The following is a 27,008-nucleotide window of genomic DNA, read 5'->3' as shown; positions in this document are numbered from 1 at the left end:
AGACACCAAATGCTAGTTTCACTCTCCCCTGAACATCAGTCTGAAGAAGGGTCTCGACCCGAAACGTCACCTATTCCTTTTCTCCAGAGATGCTGCCTGACCCGCTGAGTTACTCCAGCATTTTGTTTCTGCCATCAGAAAATAAACTCAGCAGAGGATTCCTGGCTATGAGGGAACGCCGAGCCTGCGCTGGCCAGCGGTGGTCGCGAGTTGGAAGAGGGGCGTTGCTCAACACCCTTCATCTAAAGGCTTTCTCTCGGGGTTAATGCTGACGCTCCGGTTCGCAATATGTCAGATGGCTGTGGACGGGGAGGAGATGATGGATCCAGCCAGCCAACCAGTGCGAAGCTGCAAGAGATGATTTCAATGAAAATGCGGCGTGTCCAGTTTGCGGGCGCAGTTCTGGTCTGGCGACAGTCAATCTCTGCCTTTGATATTCAGCTCGCTACTGGGGCCATGGAGATGGTATAAAGGGTTCAGAGCAAGCAGTCAGTCCATCGCAGCCCGGCCGCTGGAAGCACTCAACGACTTTACACCGACAGGATGAAACTCGCTCCGGTTATTTTGCTGTTTACAGCGGTGAGTGCTATTTACTTGATTTTTGTTTGAAGTACCTGTGTGTGTGTGAGTATATGTGCAGTGACGGGTATAATGAAGCAACATCTCTCCACCTGTATCCGCCATAGCATCAAGGCGAAACTTGCAAGATAAATAGGCAGAGGAGTGTAACACCTCGTTACTCGGCTGGCTGTCAGGTTAGACGGCTTCAAGGAGAGTAGACACAAGCAGGGCACTCGCGTGTGTAGGGAGGAACCGCACCGTCTGTATCTCGCGTTTCCCTCTCCCCTGATTCTCAGTCTGGAGAAGGGTCTCGACCCGAAAAGTCACCTATTCCTTCTCTCCGGAGATGCTGCCTGTCCCGGTGTGTTACTCCAGCATTTTGTGTCTATCTTCGATTTAAACCTGCACCTGCAGTTCATTCCTGACACATTTTGCCTGCTGTTTGTTTGAGACGGGCTGTTATCTCTGGAGGTCGGTGGTGCCGCCGCCGCCGCTGTTTACGGGGAGAGATGAACTCTCAATGAATTGTACAATTGCATCAGGGAGATGCCGAATGGATTGGACGGGAGAAGGGAATCCCGTCTTTTTGCAACTTGGTGGAAACCCTCCTTCGCGTGTTTTACCCGCCGCGTTGCGTGCTACAAGATTCGTCTCAGTCAATTCACCTTAAACAAAATATTTATCTTCGGGGAAAGGGGGCATTTAACATGTGAACATTTAATCCCCAATTTGAAGTGATTGGTGGACAGGATCTGACCATTAGGGACAAACAGAGCAGGTTTTATCTCGACTCTTTGGGTTTGGACACAAAAAGCTGGAGTAACTCAGCGGGACAGGCAGCATCTCTGGATGGAAGGAATGGGTGGCGTTTCGGGTCAAGACCCTTCTTCAGACTGGCGGACCTCCGCCCGGGTTGTTGGTGCAGAGGCTTCGCCGCGTGTTCTGTGGGTTCTCGTTAGATTGTAGACGCCCGCTTTCGCTGACTGTCCCATTGCTCGGCTCCCCAGGGATGTAACACTGCCTCTCTCTCTCTCTCTCTCTCTCTCTCTCTCTCGCCCGACTAATTGAAACCAATCTATCCTCCGCAATGATGCGGGGACCGATGTCAAAGCAATTTAAATGTTGACGCTTTAAAATGATGGGGCGAAACGCAAAGTGCTGGTGGAACTCAACTGATCAGCCATGAGCTGAAACGTCGCCTGCCCACCCCCCCCCCCCCCCCCCCCCCCAAACACTGCCTGACCCGCTGAATTCCTCCAGCACTTTGTGTTTTGTCCGCTTTTCCAACATCTGCAGTTCCTCGTTGTCTCCTGTAAAATTTTGCTGGGCGTTCGGCGGGATGACAGGCGGGTCACTGTGTACAGAAGCGGCCACTGAGTGGAGGAAAGAACTGCAGCTGCTGGTTTCGATCGAGGATAGGCAAAAAATGCTGGAGCAACTCAGCGGGACGGGCAGCATCTCTGGAGAGAAGGAATGGGTGACGTTTCGGGTCGAGACCCTTCTTCAGACTCCAGAGATGCTGCCTGTTCCGCTGGGTTACCCCAGCAATTTGTGTCTATCACCGAGCGGGCACTGACATGGGAGTTGAAGCTCACTGAAGGCGGGGAATCCCTAGCAAGCCGTGTCAGTGCCTTCTCTGTCTCTGTCACGTCTCTGTTAACCCGGCAATGGAGACGGTTTGATTTTTAAACAGCGCGGAAGAGCGTGGAGCAACGTGTCGAAACATTCAATCCTTCGCGTTATTGAATGAAAGTGAATCGGATGTAAATGTCTCCCACGCATGGGTCTAGGCTATTAAAGCCGTCACCCCTTCAACTCGCTGGCAATCAGCCTGTGTCATTATTTTCCAGTCACAAACGACGCAGGAGAAACGTCACCCATTCCTTCTCTCCAGCGGTTTGTGTCTATCTTCGGTGTAAACCAGCATCTGCTGCTCCTTCCTATACCCGAGTTTTAAATCACAGCTGCGAGGCTGGTTTGGCATCTGGATATATGCGGGAACTGGAGGCACAGCAGCAGCGATGAGTCACCTGCATCGGTGTGTTGCAGAAACGTTCTCACTGTAACCGGCCTCAATGTAGAAAGGACAGGCACCGTCCGGGCAAATCTGATAGAACTGCAAGCTGAAGATTTAAAAAAAAAAAAACACTTGTGGAGCTAGCTGCTGCATCACAGCGCCAGAGACCCTGGTTCAATCCGGACCTCGGGTGCTGTCTGTGTGGAGTTTGCATATTCTCCCTGTGAACGTCTGGGCTTCCCCGGGTGCTCCCGTTTTCTCCCACATCCCCAAAGACGTGCGGGTTTGTAGGTTAAACTGGCCTCTGTAAATTGCCCCCTAGTGTGCAGGGAATGGATGAGAAAATGGGAGGACATAGAACTAGTATAGAAACAACGAGATGTAGATACTGGTTCATACGGAAACGGAACACAAAGTGCTGGGGTAACTCAGCGGGTCAGCCGGCATCTCTGAGGAACTCCCGTTCCCCCCTCCCCGACTCTCAGTCTGATGAAGGGTCGCGACCTGAAACGCCACCTATTCCTTCTCTCCAGTGCCCGACCAGTTGGGTTACTCCAGCACTTTGTGTCTATCATCGATGCAAACCAGTATCTACAGTTCCTTCTTAACCATGGAATAGTGATGTTTCAGGTCGGGACCCTTCTTCGGGACTAGTGTGGTCGGCATGGACTCGGTGGGCCGAAGGGCCCGTTTCCACGCTGCATCATTGACCCCCGCAACGCTTATCCCCCTGAAGCGGTTATCTTTTTAAACCGGTACAATCTCAAATAAGAAAGTGAGCTTTGTGAGTGTTCAATTGGTTGTATGTGAGGGGACTCGCAACCGCATGTGGCCAGCAAGGGGCGCAGTTGGTAAGAGACCCCGAGGTAGTCTGAAGAAGGGTCTCGACCCGAAACGTCACCCATTCCTTCTCTCCAGAGATGCTGCTTGTCCCGCTGAGTTACTCCAGCTTTTCGTGACCATCCGAGGTAGATATTGCTTAGAGAGTTTACCGACTATTAACCGGGAGAGAGACAGACTGAAATCTGTTTCTAACAACAACAGTTTATCATTTAGAGCATCGAATTACAATGATGTGCACGCTGACTGATTTTAGAAATCCATCTGTGTTCAAAAGGGAACTGCAGATGCTGGAATATCGAAGGTACACAAAATTGCTGGGGAAACTCAGCGGGTGCAGCAGCATCTATGGAGCGAAGGAAATAGGCGACGTTTCGGGCCGAAACCCTTCTTCAGACGTCTGAAGAAGGGTTTCGGCCCGAAACCCCGCCTATTTCCTTCGCTCCATAGATGCTGCTGCACCCGCTGAGTTTCCCCAGCAATTTTGTGTACCTTAGAAATCCATCTCCCTGGCGTTGTGGAATTTGATTTTTTTTTAAAGCAGAACAGCTCCAATAATTTTACCGGATGAACAAGTTATGGTGATTTTATTTTCCATTGATAAGATTTATGGGACTTGGATAGTGTGGATAAAACTGACGGTTTTGGTCATAAGTGTTAATATGATTCAAAGGGGTATTGAATAGATAATTGGAAATGAAGGACATGAAAAAGATACGTCTGTGAGAGTGAAATTGATTATAACGAGTGGTTCCAGTTAAAGATCGAGTGGGACCCATGTAGTGGGCTGAGGGTTTCAAATATATAAATTCATTTATATCAGGCAGAGGGAGATACTGCTCTGTGGTTTATTTATGTAATTAATATTCAGTCGCTGCATGCATTTTAGTTTGGGTTATTGCCAGGTGTCCCAAGGTATAGTGAAAAGCTTCTGTTGTGTGCTAACGGGTCAACAGAAAGACGATACATGATTACAATCGGCAGCTATCCGCAGTGTACAGATACATGATAAAAGGAATAACGTTTAGTACAAGGTAAAGTCCAATTAAAAATAGTCCCAGGGTCTCCAATGAGGCAGTTTAGGATTGCTCTCTAGTTGTTGGTAGGATGGTTCAGTTGCCTGATAACAGCCGGGAAGAAACTGACTGAATCTGCAGGCATGCGTTTTCACACTTCTGTACCTCTTGCCTGATGGGAGTGATTGACCGGGTGAGACTGGTGCGGCAACATGCAGGTTTGTAGGTTAATTGGCCTCTGTAAATTGCTTCTGGTGCGTGGAAAAGTGGGTTAACATAGAATTGGTGCGAACTGGGTGATTGATGGTCGGCATGGACTCGGTGGGCGGAAGGGCCTGTTTCCATGCTGTACATTTCTGTCAATCAATCAACCAATTAATCTAAACTGCTTTTGACTGCCTGAACTTGCAGAGGGTGGTGCACACCGACCAGACTGTCATGGGCTCGTCAAGTCCTTGCACCCAGTCCATCTTCGCCGTGCATTGCATCAGGAAAGATGGAAGAATGGTGAAGAATGCCAAAGACGTATGGGTTTGTAGATGAATTGGCCTCTGTAAATTGCCCTCTGGTGTGTAAGGAGTTGATGAGAAAGTGTAGGGAGTTGTTGAGATGCCCTTTCCCCTCTTCTACCTTCTGGCAGAAGAAACCTGGACATCCAGACTTAATTACACCTTCTTCTCCGAAGATAGACACAAAAAGCTGGAGTAACTCAGCAGGACAGGCAGCATCTCTGGAGCGAAGGAATGGGTGACGTTTCGGATCGATACTCCAGTTTTTTGTGTCTATCTTCGGTTTAAACCAGCATCTGCAGTTCCTTCCCACACCTTCTTCCCCACTGCAATTGGACTCCTCAACCCATTACCTCTTTCACATCCCTTTCCCGGAGGTGCTGACATGTACTCTTACTCTTAACTCCACCTTATTTGGATATTCCATTGTTCTACTTTAATTTGTTTGCACTGCTTCAGATTGCACAACAATCTTGCACCATTCAATTGTTCTACACTAAGTTCCTAATTTCATAAGTGATAGGAGCAGAATTTGGCCATTCGGCCCACCACGTCTCCTCCACTATTCAATCATGGCTGGCCTATCTCTCCCTCCTAACCCCATTCTCCTGCCTTCTCCCCATAACCCGTGCTAATGACTAATCAAGAATCTATCTCTGCCTTGAAAAAGCCTCAAAACTAATGGTTGCACGTATTATTGTGTTTCTCATTATTATTTGTATGCTTTGTACACATAGCATAGAAACAGGCCCTTCGGCCCAACTTGCCCATGCTGATGTACCTTTAGAATGGAGAGGAGGATAAAGGGGCTGTCCAACTGTGGCGACCTAATTGGCAAGTTTAGAAGAGTTTTCCCTCGACTCGTACTCGCAGCATGGTCGACACGAGGTCCCAGGAGGGCTTTGTAACTCTCCTTCTTGCTCGAGAGTAGTCCGCGCGTACTCGAGGCCTCAGCTAGGTTGCGGCGTATTTTTCAACATGCTGAAAAATGCCCGCGAGTAAAAAAAGGTCGCCATGGAAAAAAATCAATATTTGTTTTACTCGTAGGTTTAGTCGAAGTAGGTCGTAGTAGGTTGGTATGTTAGTCGTAGGTAATTGAGGGTAGCCGAAGGTAATCAAAGGTAGTCGAAGGTAGTCGTAGTTAGTCTTCAACATAGTCAAAGGAGGTCATCTTCACTCTCCACTATTCGGTGTCCAATATTCCCGAACCTAGTCGAAACTAGTCTTCAACATAGTCGAAGGAGGTCTTCAACATGACACCTTTTCAAGCTCTCCTAAACTCTTCTAAACTCACCAATTAGGTCAGCGCAGTGGGACAGCCCCTTAAATTTCATGAGCCAGAGGATTATGAAGCTGTGGAATTCCTTGCCACACATGGCAGTGGAGGCCACAGCACTTCAACTCCCCCTCCCATTCCCAATCCGACCTCTCTGTCCTGGGTCTCCTCCATTGCCAGAGTGAGCAACAGCGGAAATTGGAGGAACAGCACCTCATATTCCGTCTGGGGACCTTGCGTCCATATGGCATTAACATTGAATTCTCCCAATTTTGCTAGCCCTTGCTGTCTCCTCCCCTTCCTTAACCCTCTAGCTGTCTCCTCCCACCCTCCCATCCGCCCGCCCTCGGGCTCCTCCCCCTCCTCCCCTTTTCCTTCTTTCTCCCACCCCCCATCAGTCTGAAGAAGGGTTTCGGCCCGAAACGTCGCCTATTTCCTTCGCTCCATAGATGCTGCTGCACCCGCTGAGTTTCCCCAGCAATTTTGTGTACCTATTGATAGGCTCTTGATTAGTATGGGTTACGTGGAGAAGGGTGGAAAATGAGGTTGAGTGTCTTTTCTCACGCACAGCGTGTAACACATTTATTATGAATAAATCATATCAGCGGTGATTGAATGGTGGAGCAGACTCGATGGGCTGAATGGCCTAATTGTGCTCCTATGTCTTATGAACGGGATTAACCTGCAAGATGAACCCTTCTTTCAACTGAAGTTGGTGGAGCTGAAGTAGGTTTGAACACACATACGTCATTACATTGTACATTTAGCCAATTCAATGGAAGACAAATTCCTAACCGTAACCTTTGAAATAATTACAAACCCACTCTTAGTTTTACAGAGCTGAGCATCCTCCTTAATTATAAGGTACCACAATGCCAATGCCTTCGCTTGTGCGAATATAAGAATGAAATAAAGCCTTTTAGTCACTCATTTCTTTCTGATTCTATGCTATTAATACATCCTCTACGCCCTCTGAATTGTCTGATACTCAATGGAAATGTGCAACAGAAATGTTCCAATCTTTCTGGCATCAACCACACAGTCATTTGCATTTGACTTGCTTCTAATACTGCTCTGTGCAAGATTTCATTTTCAAATTATTAGACCCCCTATTTTGCCTCCATGCAATTTTGGTCAACCTATTTAAGATATTTTATCCCTTATCTTGTATCTATACACTGTAAATGGCTCGATTTGTAATAATCATTATATTTACACTGACTGGATAGCATGCAACAAAAAGCCTTTCACTGTACCTCGGCACATGTGACAATGAACTAAACAGAGGTGTTTGTCAACTGTACCCTGAAGGAGGGAGAGTTTTGAAACAGGAAGATGGAGTAAGTTAGGGGATGTGGGTTAGATGGAACAAAGTTCGTACAGTTTCACTTGTGACAGCGTGACAGGACGACCTCTGGAGCATTGAGCAGTACATCTAGCATCTACCTCTTTGGAGACCCTTAGCCTATCTTTAATCGGACTTTACTGGACGTTATCTTGAACTAAATATTATTCTCTTTATTCTGTATCTGCACACTATGGATGGATTGCTTGTAATCATATATTGTCTTTCCACTGCTAGACAGCACGCAAAAAAAATGCTTATCACTGTACCTCGGTACACGTGACAATAAACTAAACGAAACTGCAGGAGGATGTGAAGGAAAGAGGGGTGGAAGGCGGTGATAACAAGTCTAGACTGAGATGAACAATGCCATGGTAGGTGGACCAGGAGGAAGGTGAACTGCAGCAAGATGTTACTGGGGAGGAGAAAGGGGGGGAAATACAGGTAACGGAGAGAGAGGCAGACTGGAAACATGCTTCCAATATATTAGTGTGTAGGAAGGAACTGCAGATGATGGTTTACACTGAACATAGACACAATATGCTGGAGTAACTCAGCGGGACAGGCAGCATCTCTGGATAGAAGGAATGGGTGACGTTTCAAACTGAAGAAGGGTCTCGACTCGAATCATCACCCTTCCTTCTATGCAGAGATGCTGCCTAGCACCCAGAGTTACTCCAACATTTTGTGTCTATGTCTATCCAAAATGTTAGTGCCACACTAATGGCCACAAATGATTTCGGAAATTAAAGTTGGAAATTTCCAATAGCTTATTCTGATTAAAGTCTAAAGTTGTAAATATTCTCGGTGGTTCCCAGAAAACAAATGTCCGTGGATTGCTATCACGGATCAGATTAACTCAAGCCCTTTCACTATATTAGGGGAAAAATCAGATTGCATATGCAGCTGAGCAAATAGAATGAAGTTTACATGTATTGATGCAAAACATCAATTATGAAGCGGGCTCAACTCATTGCAACCTACCCTTATACCCAATGCCACAGTTTATTTACATAATACTCAGATTATCCTCCCAGGTATACTACAGGTTAATCCATGAGAGAAAGCGATTAAAAATAATAAGTGAAATAGCCAAAAGCAACACCTCCGAACAACAAAGACATCTTGCCAACACAAAAAAGCCTTATATGGTGGCTTATAACCCGGAAACTATTACAGTATCTTTCATCCCCTCAGCCAACAATGACCCATTCTACATTTCCTTGATCACCGTCTGCTTTGATCTGTTTGCACACCTTACATTCTCTTTGAAACCCTTCCATATCTCTAGTTTCCCTCTCGCTTGACACTCGGTCTGTAGGAGGGTCTCGACCCGAAACTTCATCCATTCCTTCCATCCAGAGATGCTGCCTGTCCCGCTGAGTTACTCCAGAGTTTTGTGTCTATCTTTCATGATTGATCATTTCTTGGTAATGTGAGTCTTGTCCAAGGTTTCTCTGTTGGATGATCTCTCATTCTAATTTAGTTTCTTTTATGATTATTGTCACATAAGCTGTGTACAGCAAGAAGCTTTTTGTTGTGTGCTATCCAGTCACCGAGAAGACTATACGTGATTACAATTAAGCTGTTCTCAGTGTATAGACACAGCATAAAGGGTATGACGTTTAGTGCAAGATAAAGCCCAGTAAAGTCGAATTAAAATGATTTGAAAGGTCTCCAAGGAGGTAGATGGGGGATCAGGACTGTTCTCTAGTTGGTGTTAGCTATCACAGTTCCATGAGGATCAAACTCATTCTCTCTGCCCCAACAGTGGAACCACTATGGTTATGTTGCAGGTGTAGAGAGTGAGGGACAGGCAATAAATGGAGGATAGATAATGCGATTGGGATGCGTTTCTGAAAGGGGGAAGACAAAATTGGGAGTCTGCAACTTGGAGCATAGGATTGTAAGTTGGGTAGACTTTAGACTTTAGAGACACAACGCAGAAGCAGGCCCTTCGGCCCATCGCCGAGTCCGCTCCGAGCAGCGATCGCCCCCGTGCACCAGCACTATCCTAGGGAAAATTGACAATTTTTACCAAAGCCAATTAACCTGTATGTCTTGGGTGCGTGGGAGGAAACTGGAGCAACCGGGGAAAATCCACGCGGTCACAGGGAGAACGAATAAACTCTATACAGACAGCATCCGCAGTCAGGATCGAACTGGTGCTGAAAGGCAGCACCTCCACCGCTGTGTCACCCTGGGTAGTGGGGCTGGTGCGGGATCTTCCTCTCACAGAGGGTCAAGTATTCCACTGGGTGGCGCCAGCAATGGCTGCCTCGCCAACAGTTTGTCTGTCCTCTCCTTCTTTGTGTTTTAATTGAATGTGTTAAATGTATGATTTCAGTGCTCTTTAGCTTGTTTTATGTGGGAGGTTAGGGGAAACCTTTTCTAATCTCTTACCTCAACGGAGATGCAATTTTTTTCCATATTGTATCTCCCTCCACACTGCGGCCTAACATCGAGGAGTTGGTGGCCTTTGTTGGAGACCGATTTTGTGAGCTCCACCGCGGTTACCTGTGGATTTACCATCGCGGAGCTCGTGATCCCTTTGACAGGGGTCGACCTCGGATCTCCAACCGTGGGTGCTTGCAGAATGAACATCACGGAGCCAGTGGTCTCTGTTCAGAGACCGACTTCGGGAACTCTAAGCCGTGGGTGTTTCGATCACCCCGATGGATGGTTTTGATTGCCCCGACCGCAGTAGAATAAAGAGGAAGAAGGTTGGACTTTATTGCCTTCTATCACAGTGAGGAATGTGGGGAATCATCTGTGGTGGATGTTTATGTTAACTTTTATGTAGTTGTGTGTCTTGCTTTTTTTTCCGTACGGCTCTATGGTAATTCGCATATCACTGTACCTTAATTGGTACGTGACAATAAAAGACTTTTGACCTTTGAAACCTTTGATGTCCAGGGAGGGCAGTGGGGGAGTTTGGTGGAGGTTGTAAAAGACAGGCTTCACCTTGGCATTAAATTGATTCAATAACACTGCGCTGGCAAAAGGCACTCTTGTCTTTTTTCTCACGCACAGCGTGTAACACATTTATTATTGAGTGTTCGTTAGCCATTCAAAGCCGACATTCTGTTACCCATTCTGAATTGGGCAGCTGCCAGCAAGAATTCTGTGCTGTCTGCTGGAGCCAAACTGTCAGCACGCCAGTCCTGGAAGAATCTTGTGTGTCTTTGTTATTTTCATCCCAAATGATCCCAATCTATCTCAGTATTTCAAGCTTATTCTATAATGTCCAGCTCTTGACCCGTATACTCTTTTCCGTTTAGGGATTTTCACTTTCCTTATCCTAAGGTGTTTTTAGTGGCGTATCGGTAGAACTACTGTCTCACAGTGCCAGAGACCCAGGTTTGCTCCTGACCTCAGATTCTCTCTGTGTGGAGTTTGCAAGTTCTCCCAGTGATGTCGTGGGTTACTTCTGGGTGCTCCAGTTTCCTCCCACATCCTAAAGATGCGGGTTTGTAGGCTAGTGTTCTCCGTAAACTTCACCTACTGTGTAGGGAATGGATGAGAAAGAGGGATAACACAGAACTAGTGTGAACGGGTGATTGATGGTTGGCGCCACTTGATGGGCCAAAGGTCCTGCTTCCATCCTGTATCTCTAAACTAAACTATGGTGTAATTAAGGAGTTGTACCATTGTCTCAGCTACTGTCTCTTACCTTTGGTAAGCAAGTCTACATTAATTGCTGAAGTATTTCAAGTGTGCTTATGGATTTTGAGTATTCTACTTTAGCAATAGAAAATGATTAGTAATTTTCTTTACACTATTTCTTACAGAGTTTTGGAAAGAGGATCTTTTTTGCACCACCTGTAATCCAAATAGTGCTAGAAACTCCTTACTTCTTGCAGAAATGCTGTCAATTTCGTTCAGTAGACTGGTTTATCTAGCTGGCGTAAACTTTGCAATAGAAATCACATTTGTCTCTTGGAAGCGAGAAGGTTGCCCACACCATTAGCTAATATGTACAGTAAATATATGGACAATCATGCTGGCTGTAAAGTGTTATAGTAACTGTTTCTCTTACCCAGAGAGAGAGAGGAGGTGAATGAACTGCAGCATTTTCATTATGGATACTTTTCCGTTGGTTAAGGTCATTGATCTTGTAAAAATCACAAATAGTTGACAAGCATTTTTTCAGAAAATGGTGATTCTTTACATCTAATATTTTCAGGAAGAAGCTTCAATCAATCAATCTGAATTTAAAATAACTGATACTGACTCAAAACCTCACCCGTTTCCTTTTCTCCAGTGATGCTACCTGACCCGCTGAGTGACTCCAGCATTTTATGTCTATCTTTGCTGTAAATCAGCCTCTGCACTTCCCTCCTACACCCGATATCTAAGATTATGTTGAGATTGGAGATGTCAAATGTTGTAGCAAGGATATTTTTTGTTCCGAGTTCTTTATTGTGTTTATTTCCATTCCTGTGATAAAGTGGGAGAGGAATAGAGGGAATTTAACCAGAAGGCATGATGTGTATGATTAAAATAAATGTTGACACTTAGTTTAGAATGGGAAGTCTTAAATTCATTAAAAATTGATATAATTGGATTATTTTGATACAGAATTATAATTATTCATTTCTGGTTCATTGCACAACCAAGCCCCAGAGCTGTCCCACCAAGCTTGTGTAGTATCAAAAATTAATGCACTGTAGTAACAATTCATTTTCTTTGCTAGGTTACAGTGCAAAGCAGACTGCACTGGAGGGAGGATTGGCTACATCCATTCTTAACTCCGTACTCTCTATGTGCCATTTTTCCAGTCCTGAAATAATATCTTGAAGGATTGTATTGTGTTCCCTGTTTCTATTGTATCCAGTGATCCTTGGTTTGTCCTTGGATTCTGAATTCAAATCCTGCTCACTGTTCTTCTTCTGTTACCACTCAGTTACTTTCTGTCTGCGGGTTAGAAGTTGATTTGTGCATTCATTTATGAATCAATAGTCTAAATGTAATGGCCTGTGATTGTCATGGAGACATAGTCTTACAGCAGAAAAACAGGCCCTTCAGCCCAACTTGCCCATGCCGACCAAGGTGCCCCATCTATACTAGTCCCCCCTGCCCTCATTCGGCCCATATTCCTCTAAACCTTTCCTATTCATGAACCTGTCCAAATGTCTTTTAAATGTTGTTATTGTACCTGCCACAACTACCTCCTCTGGCAGCTTGTTCCAAATGCTTACCACCCTCTGTGTGAAAAAAGTTGACCATCAGGTTCCTATTAAACCTTTCCCCATTTCATCTGAAACCTATGCCCTCGAGTTTTTGATTCCCTAACAGTGGGTAAAATCTGTGCATTCACCATATCAGTTCCTTGCATGATCTTATACACCTCCATAAAATGACCCCTCACCCTCCTGTGCTCCAGGAAATAAAGTCCTAGCCTGCTCAACCTCCCTATCTCTTAGGCCCTCAAGGCCGAGCAACATCCTCGTAAATCTTCTCTGCATTATTTTCAACTTAACAATATTCATCTTGTAGTAGGGTAACCAAAGCTGAACATAATACTCTAAATGCAGCCTCACCGACATCATATACAACTGCAACATATAACATCTATACTCGTTACCTTGATTGAAGAAGGCCACTATACCGAAAGCCTTCTTGACCACCCTATCTGTGACGCCACTGATTGAAATGTGCTTTTTGTTTAATGTATAACGAGGGAGGTTTAGAGTAATAGAATCACACGGTATGGACACTCATCCATGCTGACCAAGATGCCCAATCTAAGCTGGTCTCATTTCTCAACACTTGTCCAGGTCCCTTTGAATCTGTCCTGTCCGTGTACCTGCTCATGTGTCTGTTAAATGCTGCTTGCGGTTTGCTATTAGGTATTTGGTATGTACATCAAGAAGAATGATTGTATTTCTATATCCATTGGTAATAGTTGGCTCATGATGTGACACCTGTGGACATTTACTTTTTGAAATACACGTTGAGCAATCATGGACATATGGAAATGATTTATTAGATCCTGCAATTTGCATGTGCAGCAAAATATAAATAATAAGTATGTCTCTTTTAATTCCATCAATGTTCTCCATTACTAGTGAAGTCCTATTAAAATTTGAATAGCCTTTGATAGGTAATATTATAGTATTAATTTTTCTTCCTGAAAAATTATATTCAAGGTAGTTGCAAGGTTGGTTTCCTATTTAGCTCTTGTTTTTAGCCATCGTTAATAATACCTTGTAGAAAGCTCGTTATGTCCATCAGACCATCAAGGAGAAATTCTGTTCTTTTGACTGTACGAGAAATTCCTTGTAAGAAAAACAGGAAGAGGATTTCCTGAGATTAATTTTCTTAGCAATGTGGATAGATCCAACTTTTAAGCAAATCAGACACAGTTTGCATACACCTTTGTATTTTTACATGGGCAAGGTGGGTGTCTTTGTTGCTTCATTTTAAATTGTTGCAACTCCATGGCTTAAATGGACTGAAGGTCGAAAAATGGAAAGGGTAACCAAATCTCTCATGTCAAGTTGTCTCCTTCTTATGAATACCTTAGTGCGACTTCAGATATTATCCAAAGACACAAAATGCTGGAGTAACGTAGCAGCTCGAAACCCTTCTTCAGACTGATTGAAGGGAGTGAGTAGAAAGGCAGAAGAGAGTTAAACAAAAAAACATAGAAACATAGAAAATAGGTGCAGGAGGAGGCCATTTGACCCTTCGAGCCTGCACCGCCATTCAATGTGATCATGGCTGATCATCCACAATCCGTAACCCATGCCTGCCTTCTCCCCATATCCCTTGATTCTGCTAGCTCCTAGAGCTCTATCTAACTCTCTTTGAAATTCATCCAGTGAATTGGCCTCTACTGCCTGCTGTTGCAGAGAATTCCACAAATTCACAACTCTCTGGGTGAAAAAGTTTGTTCTCATCTCATTTTTAAATGGCCTACCCTTTATTCTTAGAGTGTGGCCCCTGGTTCTGGACTACCCCAACATTGGGAACATTTTTCCTGCATTTATCTTGTCCAGTCATTATATAATTTTATACGTTTCTATAAGATTCCCACTCATCCTTCTAAACTCCAGTGACAGTGAGTCAGGACAAAGCGTGGCAGGAAATAGGTGGACGTAGTGGAGAGGGTTTTGAAAGGCAGATGGTTGGAACAAAGACCGGAGATATTGTAGAGTTGTGGATTTGAGAGAAGCTTGAAGGTGGAAGGAAGCAAGAGGAGAAAGAGGTGGGAGTCTGGCTGGGGCATAGTGGAGAAGAGGGAGAGGGGTGGAATAAAAAGGGGGTGGGAGTGTAGGGGAGAAAATGGGTGTTATGAGGGGAGGGGGATAATTAGTAGCAGGGTACCTAACATGGTAATTTAAGATATTACCTATGAAGGTGAATTTGGGATTGTAATACAGTTATTTTTTTCTGATGATATGTGCTGTACCGGCACCTCTAAGAAGTTAAATGTCATTATTTTGTTTTCCAACCATGTGTATGTAAGTTTATTAATCAGGCACATTGGTGCCTTTCGTCTACAATAAAAACAGTCGGGATGTATTGTGGACATTCACTGAGAATGGTTTGCATTGAAGTGCATAATACATTATGGTAATTATTCCTAATTAAAGCTATGGACCATATGGTGAAAGGATCAGTGTAGCTGAACTAATTCTAACATGCATCGATGGATAAGGCAGCATTGTTACATTTCTTTCCACAATGATCGATTGATTGATTGATATACTTTATTATCACATGTGACCTGTCACAGTGAAATTCTTTGTTCTACATAACATACACAAGGCATGCAAAGTGTCGCTACGTATCGGCCGCAGACAATGCGCTCAATGTCGTCTCCAATGGTCTCTCTGTGTTCTTGGCAGTCCCCCCCCAATGCTGGGTCCTTCTTTGTACTCGACGGCGTGCCCTCGCATTTAGAAACACTTGGACAGCTACATGGATAGGAAAAGTTCAGAGGGATATTGGCCAAACGCGGGCAAATGGGACATGCTTAGATGGTCAGCATGGATGAGTTGGGCCGAAGAGTCTTTTTCCATGCTGTATGACTGACTATTTTTATCCATCCTATTCACATTTCCTTTTGACCTTTCTCCCTGATCATGTATCTTTCCAAACTAGTTTTGAATGCTGACAAAGCAACTATCTCAAGCACAAGCTCTTGAAATGGAATCCATATTTGCACAACTTGCTTATCTACACACAATTATTTTTCCCTGTCTGTCTTTGTAATTCTAGAGTGGGGCTGGAGGCAGAGGGGTTCAATCAGTCTCTGTGGCAGAAAGTATTTGCACAAAACAAGGTGCATCAAACAGCACGTGAGATCAATTATTTTGGTAGGAGGAAGTTAGGATACAAAAATAAGTTCCTGCTTTCTTTGAAGTGCCAGCAACGCCATTCAATATGATCATGGCTGATCATCCAAACTCAGTACCCCATTTCTGCTTCATCCAAAATCAGTACCCCGTTCCTGCTTTCTCACCATATGCCTTGATTCCGTTAGCCCTAAGAGCGATAGCTAACTCTCACTTGAATACATCTAGGATGTAGGATAGAACTAATGCCCTGGTGATCGTTGGTCTGCGCGGACTTGGTGGGCTGAAGGCCACGTTTCCACTCTGCACCTCTAAACTAAATTAAATATTTAGATTTTTTTCAATAATGCCACTTTAATTACTTTCCAACATCAACGACAATATCCACAAACTGAATAGCCTATCCAAGAAAGCTAAAGAAATTGGAATGCAATTAATTAATTGCATTTTTGCTATTAATGTTGGCTGCGATTATATATTCAGAATTCCTAGTCAGTTTAACATCAATTTTGGTAAACTTCCATGAGGAATCGATTCATGCAAATGGTTTTGATAGGAGTGATTTATTTCAAACAACGTGTACAGAGGCTCTGTGAGCAGATGCAGTCTCTTTGGCTTGGTCAGTTTGACCATTTGCCAACTCAGCAATTATCTGTTGGTGGGGGGGCTTGCAGAGAAGTAATCAGCTGGAAGCTCAAGGATAAAATAATCAATGCACTGTCATGTGAAAAAAACATTGATCCTTCAATTGATAGCTTTTGCACATATTATAATTTCTACTTTAAATAATCTTTGTTGGTATGAACTGCAAATTGCAACAAAATAGACGAAATGTACAGAATAATGCATAAAGTGCCTGGTAATTACACCTAAGGAATTCTTCCATTTTAGGGATTCTGCCCCACATGTTGTGAAGTGTAAATATGCTTTGATTTAATTGAGAGGACATGATGATGGGAAATGAAAATAATTGGAAGCAGAAGAAGCTATCATCATCTCATCCCCGTAGGAAATCAGCTCTCAACCTTCTTACTTATTAGCTTTAGAATTGCAAATACTTTATACTCTGAGGAGTGTCTGCACTCTCACAGAGAGTTTTAGATTAGTTTAGAGAAACAGCGCGGAAACAGACCCTTCGGCCCACCGGGTCCGCGCTGACCAGCGATCCCCGTACATTAGCACTATCCTATACACACACTAGATACAATTTACAATTTTACCAAAGCCAATTCACCTACAAACCTGTACGTCTTTGGAGTGTGGGAGGAAACCGGAGCACCCGTTGAAAACCCACGCGGTCACAGTGAGAATGTACAATCTCCGTATAGACAGCGCCCGTAGTCAGGATCGTACCCGGGTCTCTGGCGCTGTAAGGCAACAACTCTACTGCTGTGCCACCGTGTCACCCTCATTTAGTGGGATGTTTGATGCATCTGGACATATTAGGGTAGACTTTCTGCTACTGAAATCAGTGGCTGCCTGCCTCTGGGAACACTGTTTGGTCACACCATGACCTCTGAGCTGAGGGTCTGTGTAACATAGAGACTGATTCAACCCATACAACCTGTTACACTGTTGGAATGGTTTTGGCAGCTGGTGAAGCCACTACTTAGCTTGGCAGCTGTTGAATCTGTCAGTGTCATTGGGGGTCTTGAACAAACATTCAGCGACACTTGGAATTTGTTTACAAATGGAGATTTCTTTAATATTTAACAAAAAAGCTCACATTTTCAATATCTGTCACAGAGGAATTAAGATACCATTTACAGTAAATATGGATGATCAGAATTTGGAAGGTGGCCATGATGAGATCATAAGATCATAAGACACAGGAGCAGAATTACGCCATTCGGCCCATCGAGTGTACTCCACCATTTGATTATGGTTGATCTATCTTTCCCTTTCATCCCCATTCTCCTGCTATCTCCCTATCATCCCAGACAAATTACTAATGAAGAACCTAACAAATCTCTGCTTTAAAAATACCCAATGACTAGGCCACATTGCAATCTGTGGTGATGAATTCCACAAATTCACCACTGTCTTAATAAATTCAGTTCAGTTTAGTTTATTGTCACGTTAACCGAGGTACAGTGAAAAACTTTACTCTTCACTTGGAAATTCTTCCCCACCTCCATTCCAAATGTACATCCTTTCATCCTGAGGCTGTGCCCTCTGGTCCTTGACTCTCCCACTACTGGAAACATGAGGGGGGGAGGGGGATTTTTGAATGGATTTTTAAAAGACAACTAATGCTTGACAATGTTGACAGCAATTTTGATGAGGTGACTAATGCCAATGATTCAAAATAAATTCAAATTGTAATAGATTTAGGCAGACGATGTAGGGGCAGGAGAAGGATAATTATAGCGTATGACTGAGCGAACAATAGGTGATCTGATGTGGTCAGTTCTCTGTGGATTGTCACCTTGTCGTGGTGGAGAAGCTTGTGTGGTCCTGAGATCCTGAGAGCGATGCCATCTGGAGCTACGCTCCTGGTAGGGCCACCCATGGTGGTAATGTCGAGGGGGAGGACTCTGACGAAGAGCAATCCAACCAAGACCTCAACGGTGGAACAGGCGGAGGATGATGGCTGACCTTAGTGGAGCGTCACAACGGCTGGGAAGGCGGATGAAGGCTGCAGCAGAAAAGGGTCTCCGGTCGTCTTGGACTCTATTCCACCAGATCCTGACCCAGATCTGTCAAGGACTGTGGGTTGGCTGTCTGTGCACCAGTCTCCCCACGTTAAACAAAGTCACGCACAGGCGTCCTCCAACCCTGGAGACACCCAAGGGGAGCCTAAGAAGAGATGTGGCAAGTTGCGAACCTGACTTAGAAATTAGCCGAATGGTCGGAGGGATTGTGAGGAAACAGGTAGATTGACCAAATTAACATTCAACAAATGAACAATGAATCAAACAATGAACCATTCTACATTTCCTTGATAATCTTCTGCTTTGATCTGTCGTTTTCGCACCCTACCTTCCATATCTCTTGTCTTCCTCTCCCCTGACTCGCAGTCTGAAGAAGGGTCTAAACCCAAAATGTCACCCATTCCCTCTCACCAGAGATGCTGCCTGTCCCGCTGAGTTACTCTGGCATTTTATATCTACTTTTAGGTAGATATTAAATTGTTTGAACACGTCAAAAGATCATTGGGGGAGTCCAGAACCAGGGGTCACAGTTTAAGAATAAGGGGAAGCCATTTAGGACAAAGATGAGGAAACATTTTTTCACCCAGAGAGTTGTGAAACTGTAGAATTCTCTGCCACAGAGGGCAGTGGAGGCCAATTCACTGGATGTTTTCTAGAGATTTAGATTTAGCTCTTGGGGCTAAAGGAATCAAGGGCTATGGGGAAAAGCTAGAATGGGGTACTGATTTTAGATGATCAGCCACGATCATATTGAATGGCGTTGCTGGCTCGAAGGGCCGAATGGCCTACTCCTGCACCTATTTTTCAATGTTTCTATGTTTCAATGTTTCTATGTTTGCTACAAAATTCCATATTAGATCTAAAACTGTTAAAAATTTATGGACAAATTGTGGAGAAAACCACAAATACAAATCAGTTATCGATATAATGTTTGTAAGCATTGCAGATGGAAGAATAACACCACAAAAACAATTGCAATCGATGAGTGAATCAGCAAGTGGATTTCAGTGTTGGGAAATGTGACATGCACTTTGAACATAAAAATAGGTTGGTGTAACGGTAAAAGTCCAAAGGGTGTTTGCAAATAAAATTTGAGGAGGGAGCAGGTACAACATCGAATAAGTTGAAGCAGAAATGCATATGATATGCTGAAACACATGGGTATGTTCATAAATTTATGTGATAGAAACATAGAAACATAGAAATTAGGTGCAGGAGTAGGCCATTCGGCCCTTCGAGCCTGCACCGCCATTCAATATGATCATGGCTGATCATCCAACTCATTATCCCGTACCTGCCTTTTCTCCATACCCTCTGATCCCCTTAGCCACAAGGGCCACATCTAACTCCCTCTTAAATATAGCCAATGAACTGGCCTCGACTACCCTCTGTGGCAGAGAGTTCCAGAGATTCACCACTCTCTGTGTGAAAAAAGTTCTTCTCATCTCAGTTTTAAAGGATTTCCCCCTTATCCTTAAGCTGTGACCCCTTGTCCTGGACTTCCCCAACATCGGGAGCAATCTTCCTGCATCTAGCCTGTCCAACCCCTTAAGAATTTTGTAAGTTTCTATAAGATCCCCTCTCAATCTCCTAAATTCTAGAGAGTATAAACCAAGTCTATCCAGTCTTTCTTCATAAGACAGTCCTGACATCCCAGGAATCAGTCTGGTGAACCTTCTCTGCACTATGGCAATGTCCTTCCTCAGATTTGGAGACCAAAACTGTACGCAATACTCCAGGTGTGGTCTCCCCAAGACCCTGTACAACTGCAGTAGAACCTCCCTGCTCCTATACTCAAATCCTTTTGCTATGAAAGCTAACATACCATTCGCTTTCTTCACTGCCTGCTGCACCTGCATGCCTACTTTCAATGACTGGTGTACCATGACACCCAGGTCTCGCTGCATCTCCCCTTTTCCTAGTCGGCCACCATTTAGATAATAGTCTGCTTTCCTGTTTTTGCCGCCAAAATGGATAACCTCACATTTATCCACATTATACTGCATCTGCCAAACATTTGCCCACTCACCCAGCCTATCCAAGTCACCTTGCAGTCTCCTAGCATCCTCCTCACAGCTAACACTGCCCCCCAGCTTAGTGTCATCCGCAAACTTGATCCAGATCATTAATATATATTGTAAATAGCTGGTGTCCCAGCACTGAGCCTTGCGGTACCCCACTAGTCACCGCCTGCCATTGTGAAAAGGACCCGTTTACTCCTACTCTTTGCTTCCTGTTTGCCAGCCAGTTCTCTATCCACATCAATACTGAACCCCCAATGCTGTGTGCTTTAAGTTTGTATACTAATCTCTTATGTGGGACCTTGTCGAAAGCCTTCTGGAAGTCCAGATACACCACATCCACTGGTTCTCCCCTATCCACGCTACTAGTTACATCCTCGAAAAATTCTATAAGATTCGTCAGACATGATTTACCTTTTGTAAATCCATGCTGACTTTGTCCAATGATTTCACCACTTTATTATCAAATTCTGATAGGAGCAGAATTAGGCCATTCGGCCCATCAAGTCTACTGTACCATCCAATCATGGCTGATCTATCTTTCCCTCTCAACCTCATTCTCCTGCCTTCTTCCCATAACCCCTGACATCCGCACTAATTAAGAATCTATCTCTGCCTTAAAATATCCATTGATTTGGCCTCCATGGTGTTCGGTGGCAATGAATTCCACAGTTTCACCACCGTCTGAGTGTAGAAATTCCTCCTCATCTCCTTCCGAAGGGAACGTCCTTTGGGGGGGTGAGGCCTGTGATTATCCACATTTATCTGAACCTTGAGTATCCTTTCATCCTGCCCAAATTCTATTAGTACCCTTAGATCACCCTTGGGTTTGAACGAGATCCACCACACTTTACATGGATCTTAGCAAGTAATTTGATATTCAATTGAGTTTAAGCTATTGTAAATTTGCTGAAAATGGATGAAAAATATCCATACATTCAATCTGTTATTTTCGGGAGATGCAAAGGGGACTTGGGAATTATAGTAAACTTCTAGTACCATTCTCACTTCTGATTGTTAGAATCTGTTAGTATAAGTCCCACAACCAGATTAGACTTCACATATGCTGGTCGGATGCAATGCTGAGGAGTTGTGCATTGCTGAGCTAAAGCACTGTCCTCTGAAAGGCACGTCCACTTGTTATTCTGAATACAAGTCTAGTCTATCCTTTGACTTGTGTTGTCTGCTGTGGGTGATCCAGGACAGAACGGGAAGGGTTGCAGGGATCACTGCTGCTCGGTAGACCATGAGTTTTATGCCACATCACAGGTCTGGAGCTTCAAACACTCTTTTCCTTTGATTTCATTGTTATCTGTACGTTTATTCCCTCTGATAGACACAACATGCTGGAGTAACTCAGCGGGTCAGGCAGTATTTCTGGAGAAAAGGAATAGGTGACATTTCGTGCTGGAACCCTTCTTTGCTCCCTCTCATGCTTAGGTGTTGAAGATCCAATAACTTCACCAGTTGGAGTATTGTCAATTCTTGTTGAAGACTATAACACAATGAGAGGTTTAAATTTAAGTATATTGATTATCAATGGTCAAAACTGAAGCCCTTTTATAATTTTATAATTTCCTTATTTTCCCTACTTAGACTTTGACCTACAAGCACAGTTGTTGCTGTGCACCCTATGTTTGTCTTCAATCCCTCAGTATTTGCAGAGATGTGAGCACCATTTTAGCAGAGCTAGGTGCACTTGTTGCTCCAGTTCTGTGGCAATACTCCTGCTGACTCTTCAAGATTTGTAATGCTCACACTAACCTTTTTTAAGGTGAGGTGGGGGAGGAATGATTTAATAGGAACCTGAAGGGTAATTTTTTTTACACGAAGGGTGGTGTTTGTATGGAACAAGCTGCCAGAAAGATAGTTGAGGCAGGTACTATTGCAATGTTTAATAAGCATTTAGACAGGTACAGTACATGGATAGGATAGGTTTAGACTGATAATGGCCAAATATTGGCAAGCAGGACTAGTGTAGATGGGACATATTGGTCGGCGTTGGCAAGTTTGGTCCGAAGGGCCTGTTTCCATGCTGTATGACTCTGTGACCAATATTTTGATTAAAAATCCTTGATTTAAAACAAGGTGCACGGGCTTCTCAAGACTCTGAATATTTAATCTTTTCTAAGTTATTCAGAAATAAAGTGCATCTGATGAGAAAAGGAAGATATTGGATAACATAACTTACTTGACCCTGTCATCCAACATCCAACGTCCAACATCCAACAAGGCACAACATCACTTGTAAACTCTATGCGTTCTGTACAAAACTATCTTCCAGACAATACCTAGAATGTTTAACATCAAGCACAAAATTCATCAACACTGGTTGACTTGGGATTAATATTGTGATTGTGGTCATTAAAGGAGAATATCAGTTTTGTGAACCAAATCTTCTTAAAATTGAACAGCACAGCATAATGTTGTCCAGGTGGTGTCACGGGGAAATTATGACCAAATTGAACCCATTATCTCTAAGTTGGCTGTAAAACTAACTAAGCCATACCTCCCGTTTAGCACTTGATCAGTAGCCCTGCAGGTTACAGCTCTTCACTTACCAGTTGGGCCAAAGGGTCTGTTTCTGTGCTGTACGACCCTGTGAGTCAAAGCACTGTTTAATTGTTAGGATGATTCATGTCTATTCTACTCTTTCAGGCAGTGCGTTACAGATTCCCACCAACCTCTGAGTGATTTTCTTTCTACAATTCTTCCATGATATTTCTACAATGACTTTAAATCTCTGCCCTCTGGTTTTTGGCCATCTACCTGAGAGAAGTCGGCTGTTCATATTCTATATAGTTCAATTACGTTTCCTGTTAATCTCTGGAGTTCCAAAGAATACAATCGCAGCCTGTTCGATTTTTCCTCATAATGAAAATGTTCCAGTCCTTGCATCACACTCATAAATCTCCCCTGCACCTTCTTGAGAGCAACTATGTATTTTCTGTATGATGGTAAACCAGAAATGCATACTGTACTTAAGTTGCATCAAGTCTACTCTCTATTGATATTCTGAAGATTCTCAGCCAGTTTAATATCTGCTGCTGTTTTTGTTTTAACTTGGCCAATGAATTCTGAAGAAGTCTGAAGAAAGGACTTACCTCGTATGTCACCCATTCCGTTTTTGTCTATCTTCAATGAATTTGCTTGGCAGTTCAGATGCAAAATCAAGGAAGTTGTGTTGTTTTGGTGACTTCAAGGAGTCTAAGAGGCTGATGAGTCCAACTAACACAAACTGAAGCGAGATATCCATTTTGTTCCTTTTCTTCCCATAACTTTGCCTTTATAACTGAACATGTAAAAACAACTAGTGATTAAATGCTGAGAATGTTATTATTTAAATGCCTTAAAATATTAATTTTGTCGTCAAAAGAGGCATGGAAATCTGAAACCAATAAACCAATAAATATAACAGTCCCATCAATTTCATTTCAACTCGTTGCTTTTGGACCTCAAGCTTATTTTATATGGGCTTTTTTTTCCTTCTGTTGCCCTAAAGGTATTGGAGTAATTTTTGCAAGTAGTAGCATTGAACTGAATGAAAACCTATTAAAATCAACTTAATTTGCTTTTCTTTTCGGTTCTTTTAAAGCTGATGGTTTATTGTCACTTGCTTTGAATTATCACTCCAAAAATATCACTCCAATTATCCCTTAGAATACAAAAAAAACAATTTCCTAAAGAAATATAATCTAGATCATTGCTTCAGGCAAAAGAAAGTAGAGTATGGGCATTTCCCAACCTGTCAATAGTTAGTTATTAAATGTAAACATTAAATGCTTTTTTTAAATCTTTGTGACATGTTTCTGTTATTTTTGGCTCAAATATTTTATTGTTCATAGTCTAGATCTAATCTCTCTGGTATCTGCCCAAGGGAGAATAGCACACCATCATATTAGTTGAAAAAGGTAACGCTTAAACTAAAACACTTGCGTGTGGATGAAACATCCTGAATGTTGACACCACCACCAGTACCACAGTCTGAAGAAGCGTCCCGACCTAAAACATCGTCTGCCCATGTTCTCCAGAGCTGCTGCCTGACCCAAGGAATTACTCCAGCACTCTGACTTTTTTTTTGGAGACAACCCAGAAGGCAGATAATTATCTGTGTCAGACCCATGATATGATAATTGCAAGCTGCCTGCAGGAGATAGATGTGCTGATATGTGACTCCACTTCATAACTGTTGACTTTCCTAATAATAATCTGTTACAGATAAAGAATTTAAATTGTTCCTGTATTGTTATTGCTGCTTTGATCACTATAGTGTATATAATATGCATTAACCTGATTTGGCTTTGTCACTAATAACCCCAACAATTGTACATTGGTTTCACTAGTAGACAAGGTGCGAAGAAAGATTTATAAAATGCAAATACAAACATATGTGCAAACTGTGTCCAACAAATGTCAACACTCTAATTTTATTTGTCCAAAGCAATCATCTAGATTATTTTTCTTTAGGAATATTCTTTTTGTATTCTAAGAGATAATTGAAGTGATATGTTTTGAGTGGTAATGCAAAGCAGGTTACAACAAACCATCCGGTTTAAAACTACAAACAAACTGTGCAAATCACAGTGAATTTGAACGTTCTCCATTTTCCTCATTCGTTCGAATGCAATTACAACTAATGGGATAATGTCTCCCAGCTCATGAGTTTGGATGTCCCAAGTGAATGCGTTGGCTGGAGCCTAATCTACCTCCTTACTGGTACGTCTCTAATACAAACTGCTGCTAATTGAACACTAATCACATAAACTGGCAGCTTGTTTGGGCTGCCGGGAATTCTCGTTAGGCAATGGAGAATATAAAGAGTAACTTTTATTTCTCCAGACTCATGCCCTCCATTTTTGGAACATACAATTTAACAAAAACCATACCTAAGTAAAATACTTCAGCTAGCCAAAATCTGAAATTTAAAAAATCAGAAAATGTTAAAGTATTTCTCTGACTTCACATTCCATACCTATTTACTCCTAGGTACACAAAATTGCTGGGGAAACTCAGCGGGTGCAGCAGCATCTATGGAGCGAAGGAAATAGGCGACGTTTCGGGCAGAAACCCTTCTCCTTATCTCCCAGCCGTTTGTCTTCCTCTCATCTCTGGCCTTTGTCCACCCAAATGCCAATCAAACCCCCTCTCACCTGTATCCACTTATCATTTAAGATAGACACAAAATGTTGAGGTAACTCAGTGGGCCAGGCGGCATCTCTGGAGAAAAATAATAGGTGACATTTCAGATCAGACTGCTAGTTATAGGGAAAAGACTGCTAGTCTGAAGAAGACTTCTGACCAGAAAGGTCACCTATTCTTTTTCTCCAGAGATGCTGCCTGACCCATTGAGTTACTCCTGCATTTTGTGACTATCTTTGGTATAAACCAGCACTTTAGCTCCTTCCTCCACTCATCACTTACCAAGCTTTGTCCTGCCTCCACCTCTTGTAGCTTTCTATCCCCCTACTACAATCAGTCTGGAGAAGGATTCTGAGCCGAAACGTCACCTATGTATGTTCTCCAGTGATGCTGCCTGACCCGCTGAGTTACTCCAACACTGTGTCTTTTAAAATATTCGGCAAGTCAGGTAGCATGAGAGAGAGAAGGATGGGAGAGGGGGTAATGTTTCAGATCCTCCACTTTTTCGCTGATAAAATCAGCACCATCTATCAATCTTTATCCCCTGTACCCGACTCCCCAGCATCTACTCCAACACCTACCAAGGCCCCTCCTTTCAACATCTCCACTGACCTCCTTACCCCTCCTCCACACTGCTTCCTCTCCCAGTTTGACCTGGTCACCCCTATTGAAATCTCCAAACTCATCAGCTCTTCCAAACCCACTACCTGCTCCCTCGACCCTCTCCCCACTCCGCTGCTGAAGTCCTGCCTCCCCGTTCTCTGCCCCTACCTCACTAATCTCTTCAACTCCTCATTGTCCCAAGGAATTGTCCCCTCTGCTTTCAAAACTGCTGCTGTCACACCAATCTTAAAGAAACCTGGTCTTGATCCCTCCTCTCTCATTAACTATCGCCCAATCTCAAACCTCCCCTTTCTTTCAAAAACCCTGGAGCGTATCGTTGCGTCGCAACTTCATTCCCACCTCCTTGCTTATAACCTACTTGAAACCCTCCAATCTGGCTTTCGCCCCCTCCATAGCACAGAAACTGCTCTCCTCAAAGTCCTCAACGACCTCCTCACCTCTGCTGACACTGGTTCCCTCAACATCCTCATCCTCCTTGACCTGAGCGCAGCCTTCGATACAGTGAACCACAACATCCTGCTCACCAGACTCAAAGACCTCGGCATTGAAGGCTCTGCACTCAGCTGGCTCCGTTCCTACCTTTCCAACAGATCCCACTTCATCTCTCTCCACAACCACACCTCTGCTACAGCCACAGTCACTCAAGGCGTTCCCCAAGGCTCCGTACTCGGCCCCTCCTCTTCATCATCTACATCCTCCC

The 27,008-nt window shown here is 43.6% G+C and overlaps 1 protein-coding gene across 1 annotated transcript in view; it reads left to right on the top strand.

The window, feature by feature from the left end:
• Nucleotides 1–265: 265 nt before the first annotated feature.
• Nucleotides 266–27,008, top strand: part of ngfr (nerve growth factor receptor) — a 115,747-nt gene continuing 89,004 nt past the window's right edge. The window contains exon 1 of the mRNA XM_033035373.1: nt 266–579. Coding sequence (XP_032891264.1) covers nt 544–579 — 36 coding nt within the window. The 5' untranslated portion in view covers nt 266–543. The remainder of the gene's footprint in view (nt 580–27,008) is intronic.

This window comes from Amblyraja radiata, chromosome 16 (assembly GCF_010909765.2).
Source record: "Amblyraja radiata isolate CabotCenter1 chromosome 16, sAmbRad1.1.pri, whole genome shotgun sequence".
Taxonomy (NCBI): domain Eukaryota; kingdom Metazoa; phylum Chordata; class Chondrichthyes; order Rajiformes; family Rajidae; genus Amblyraja; species Amblyraja radiata.
Note: the sequence above shows the minus strand (reverse complement) of the source record. Positions and strands in the feature narration are given on the sequence as shown.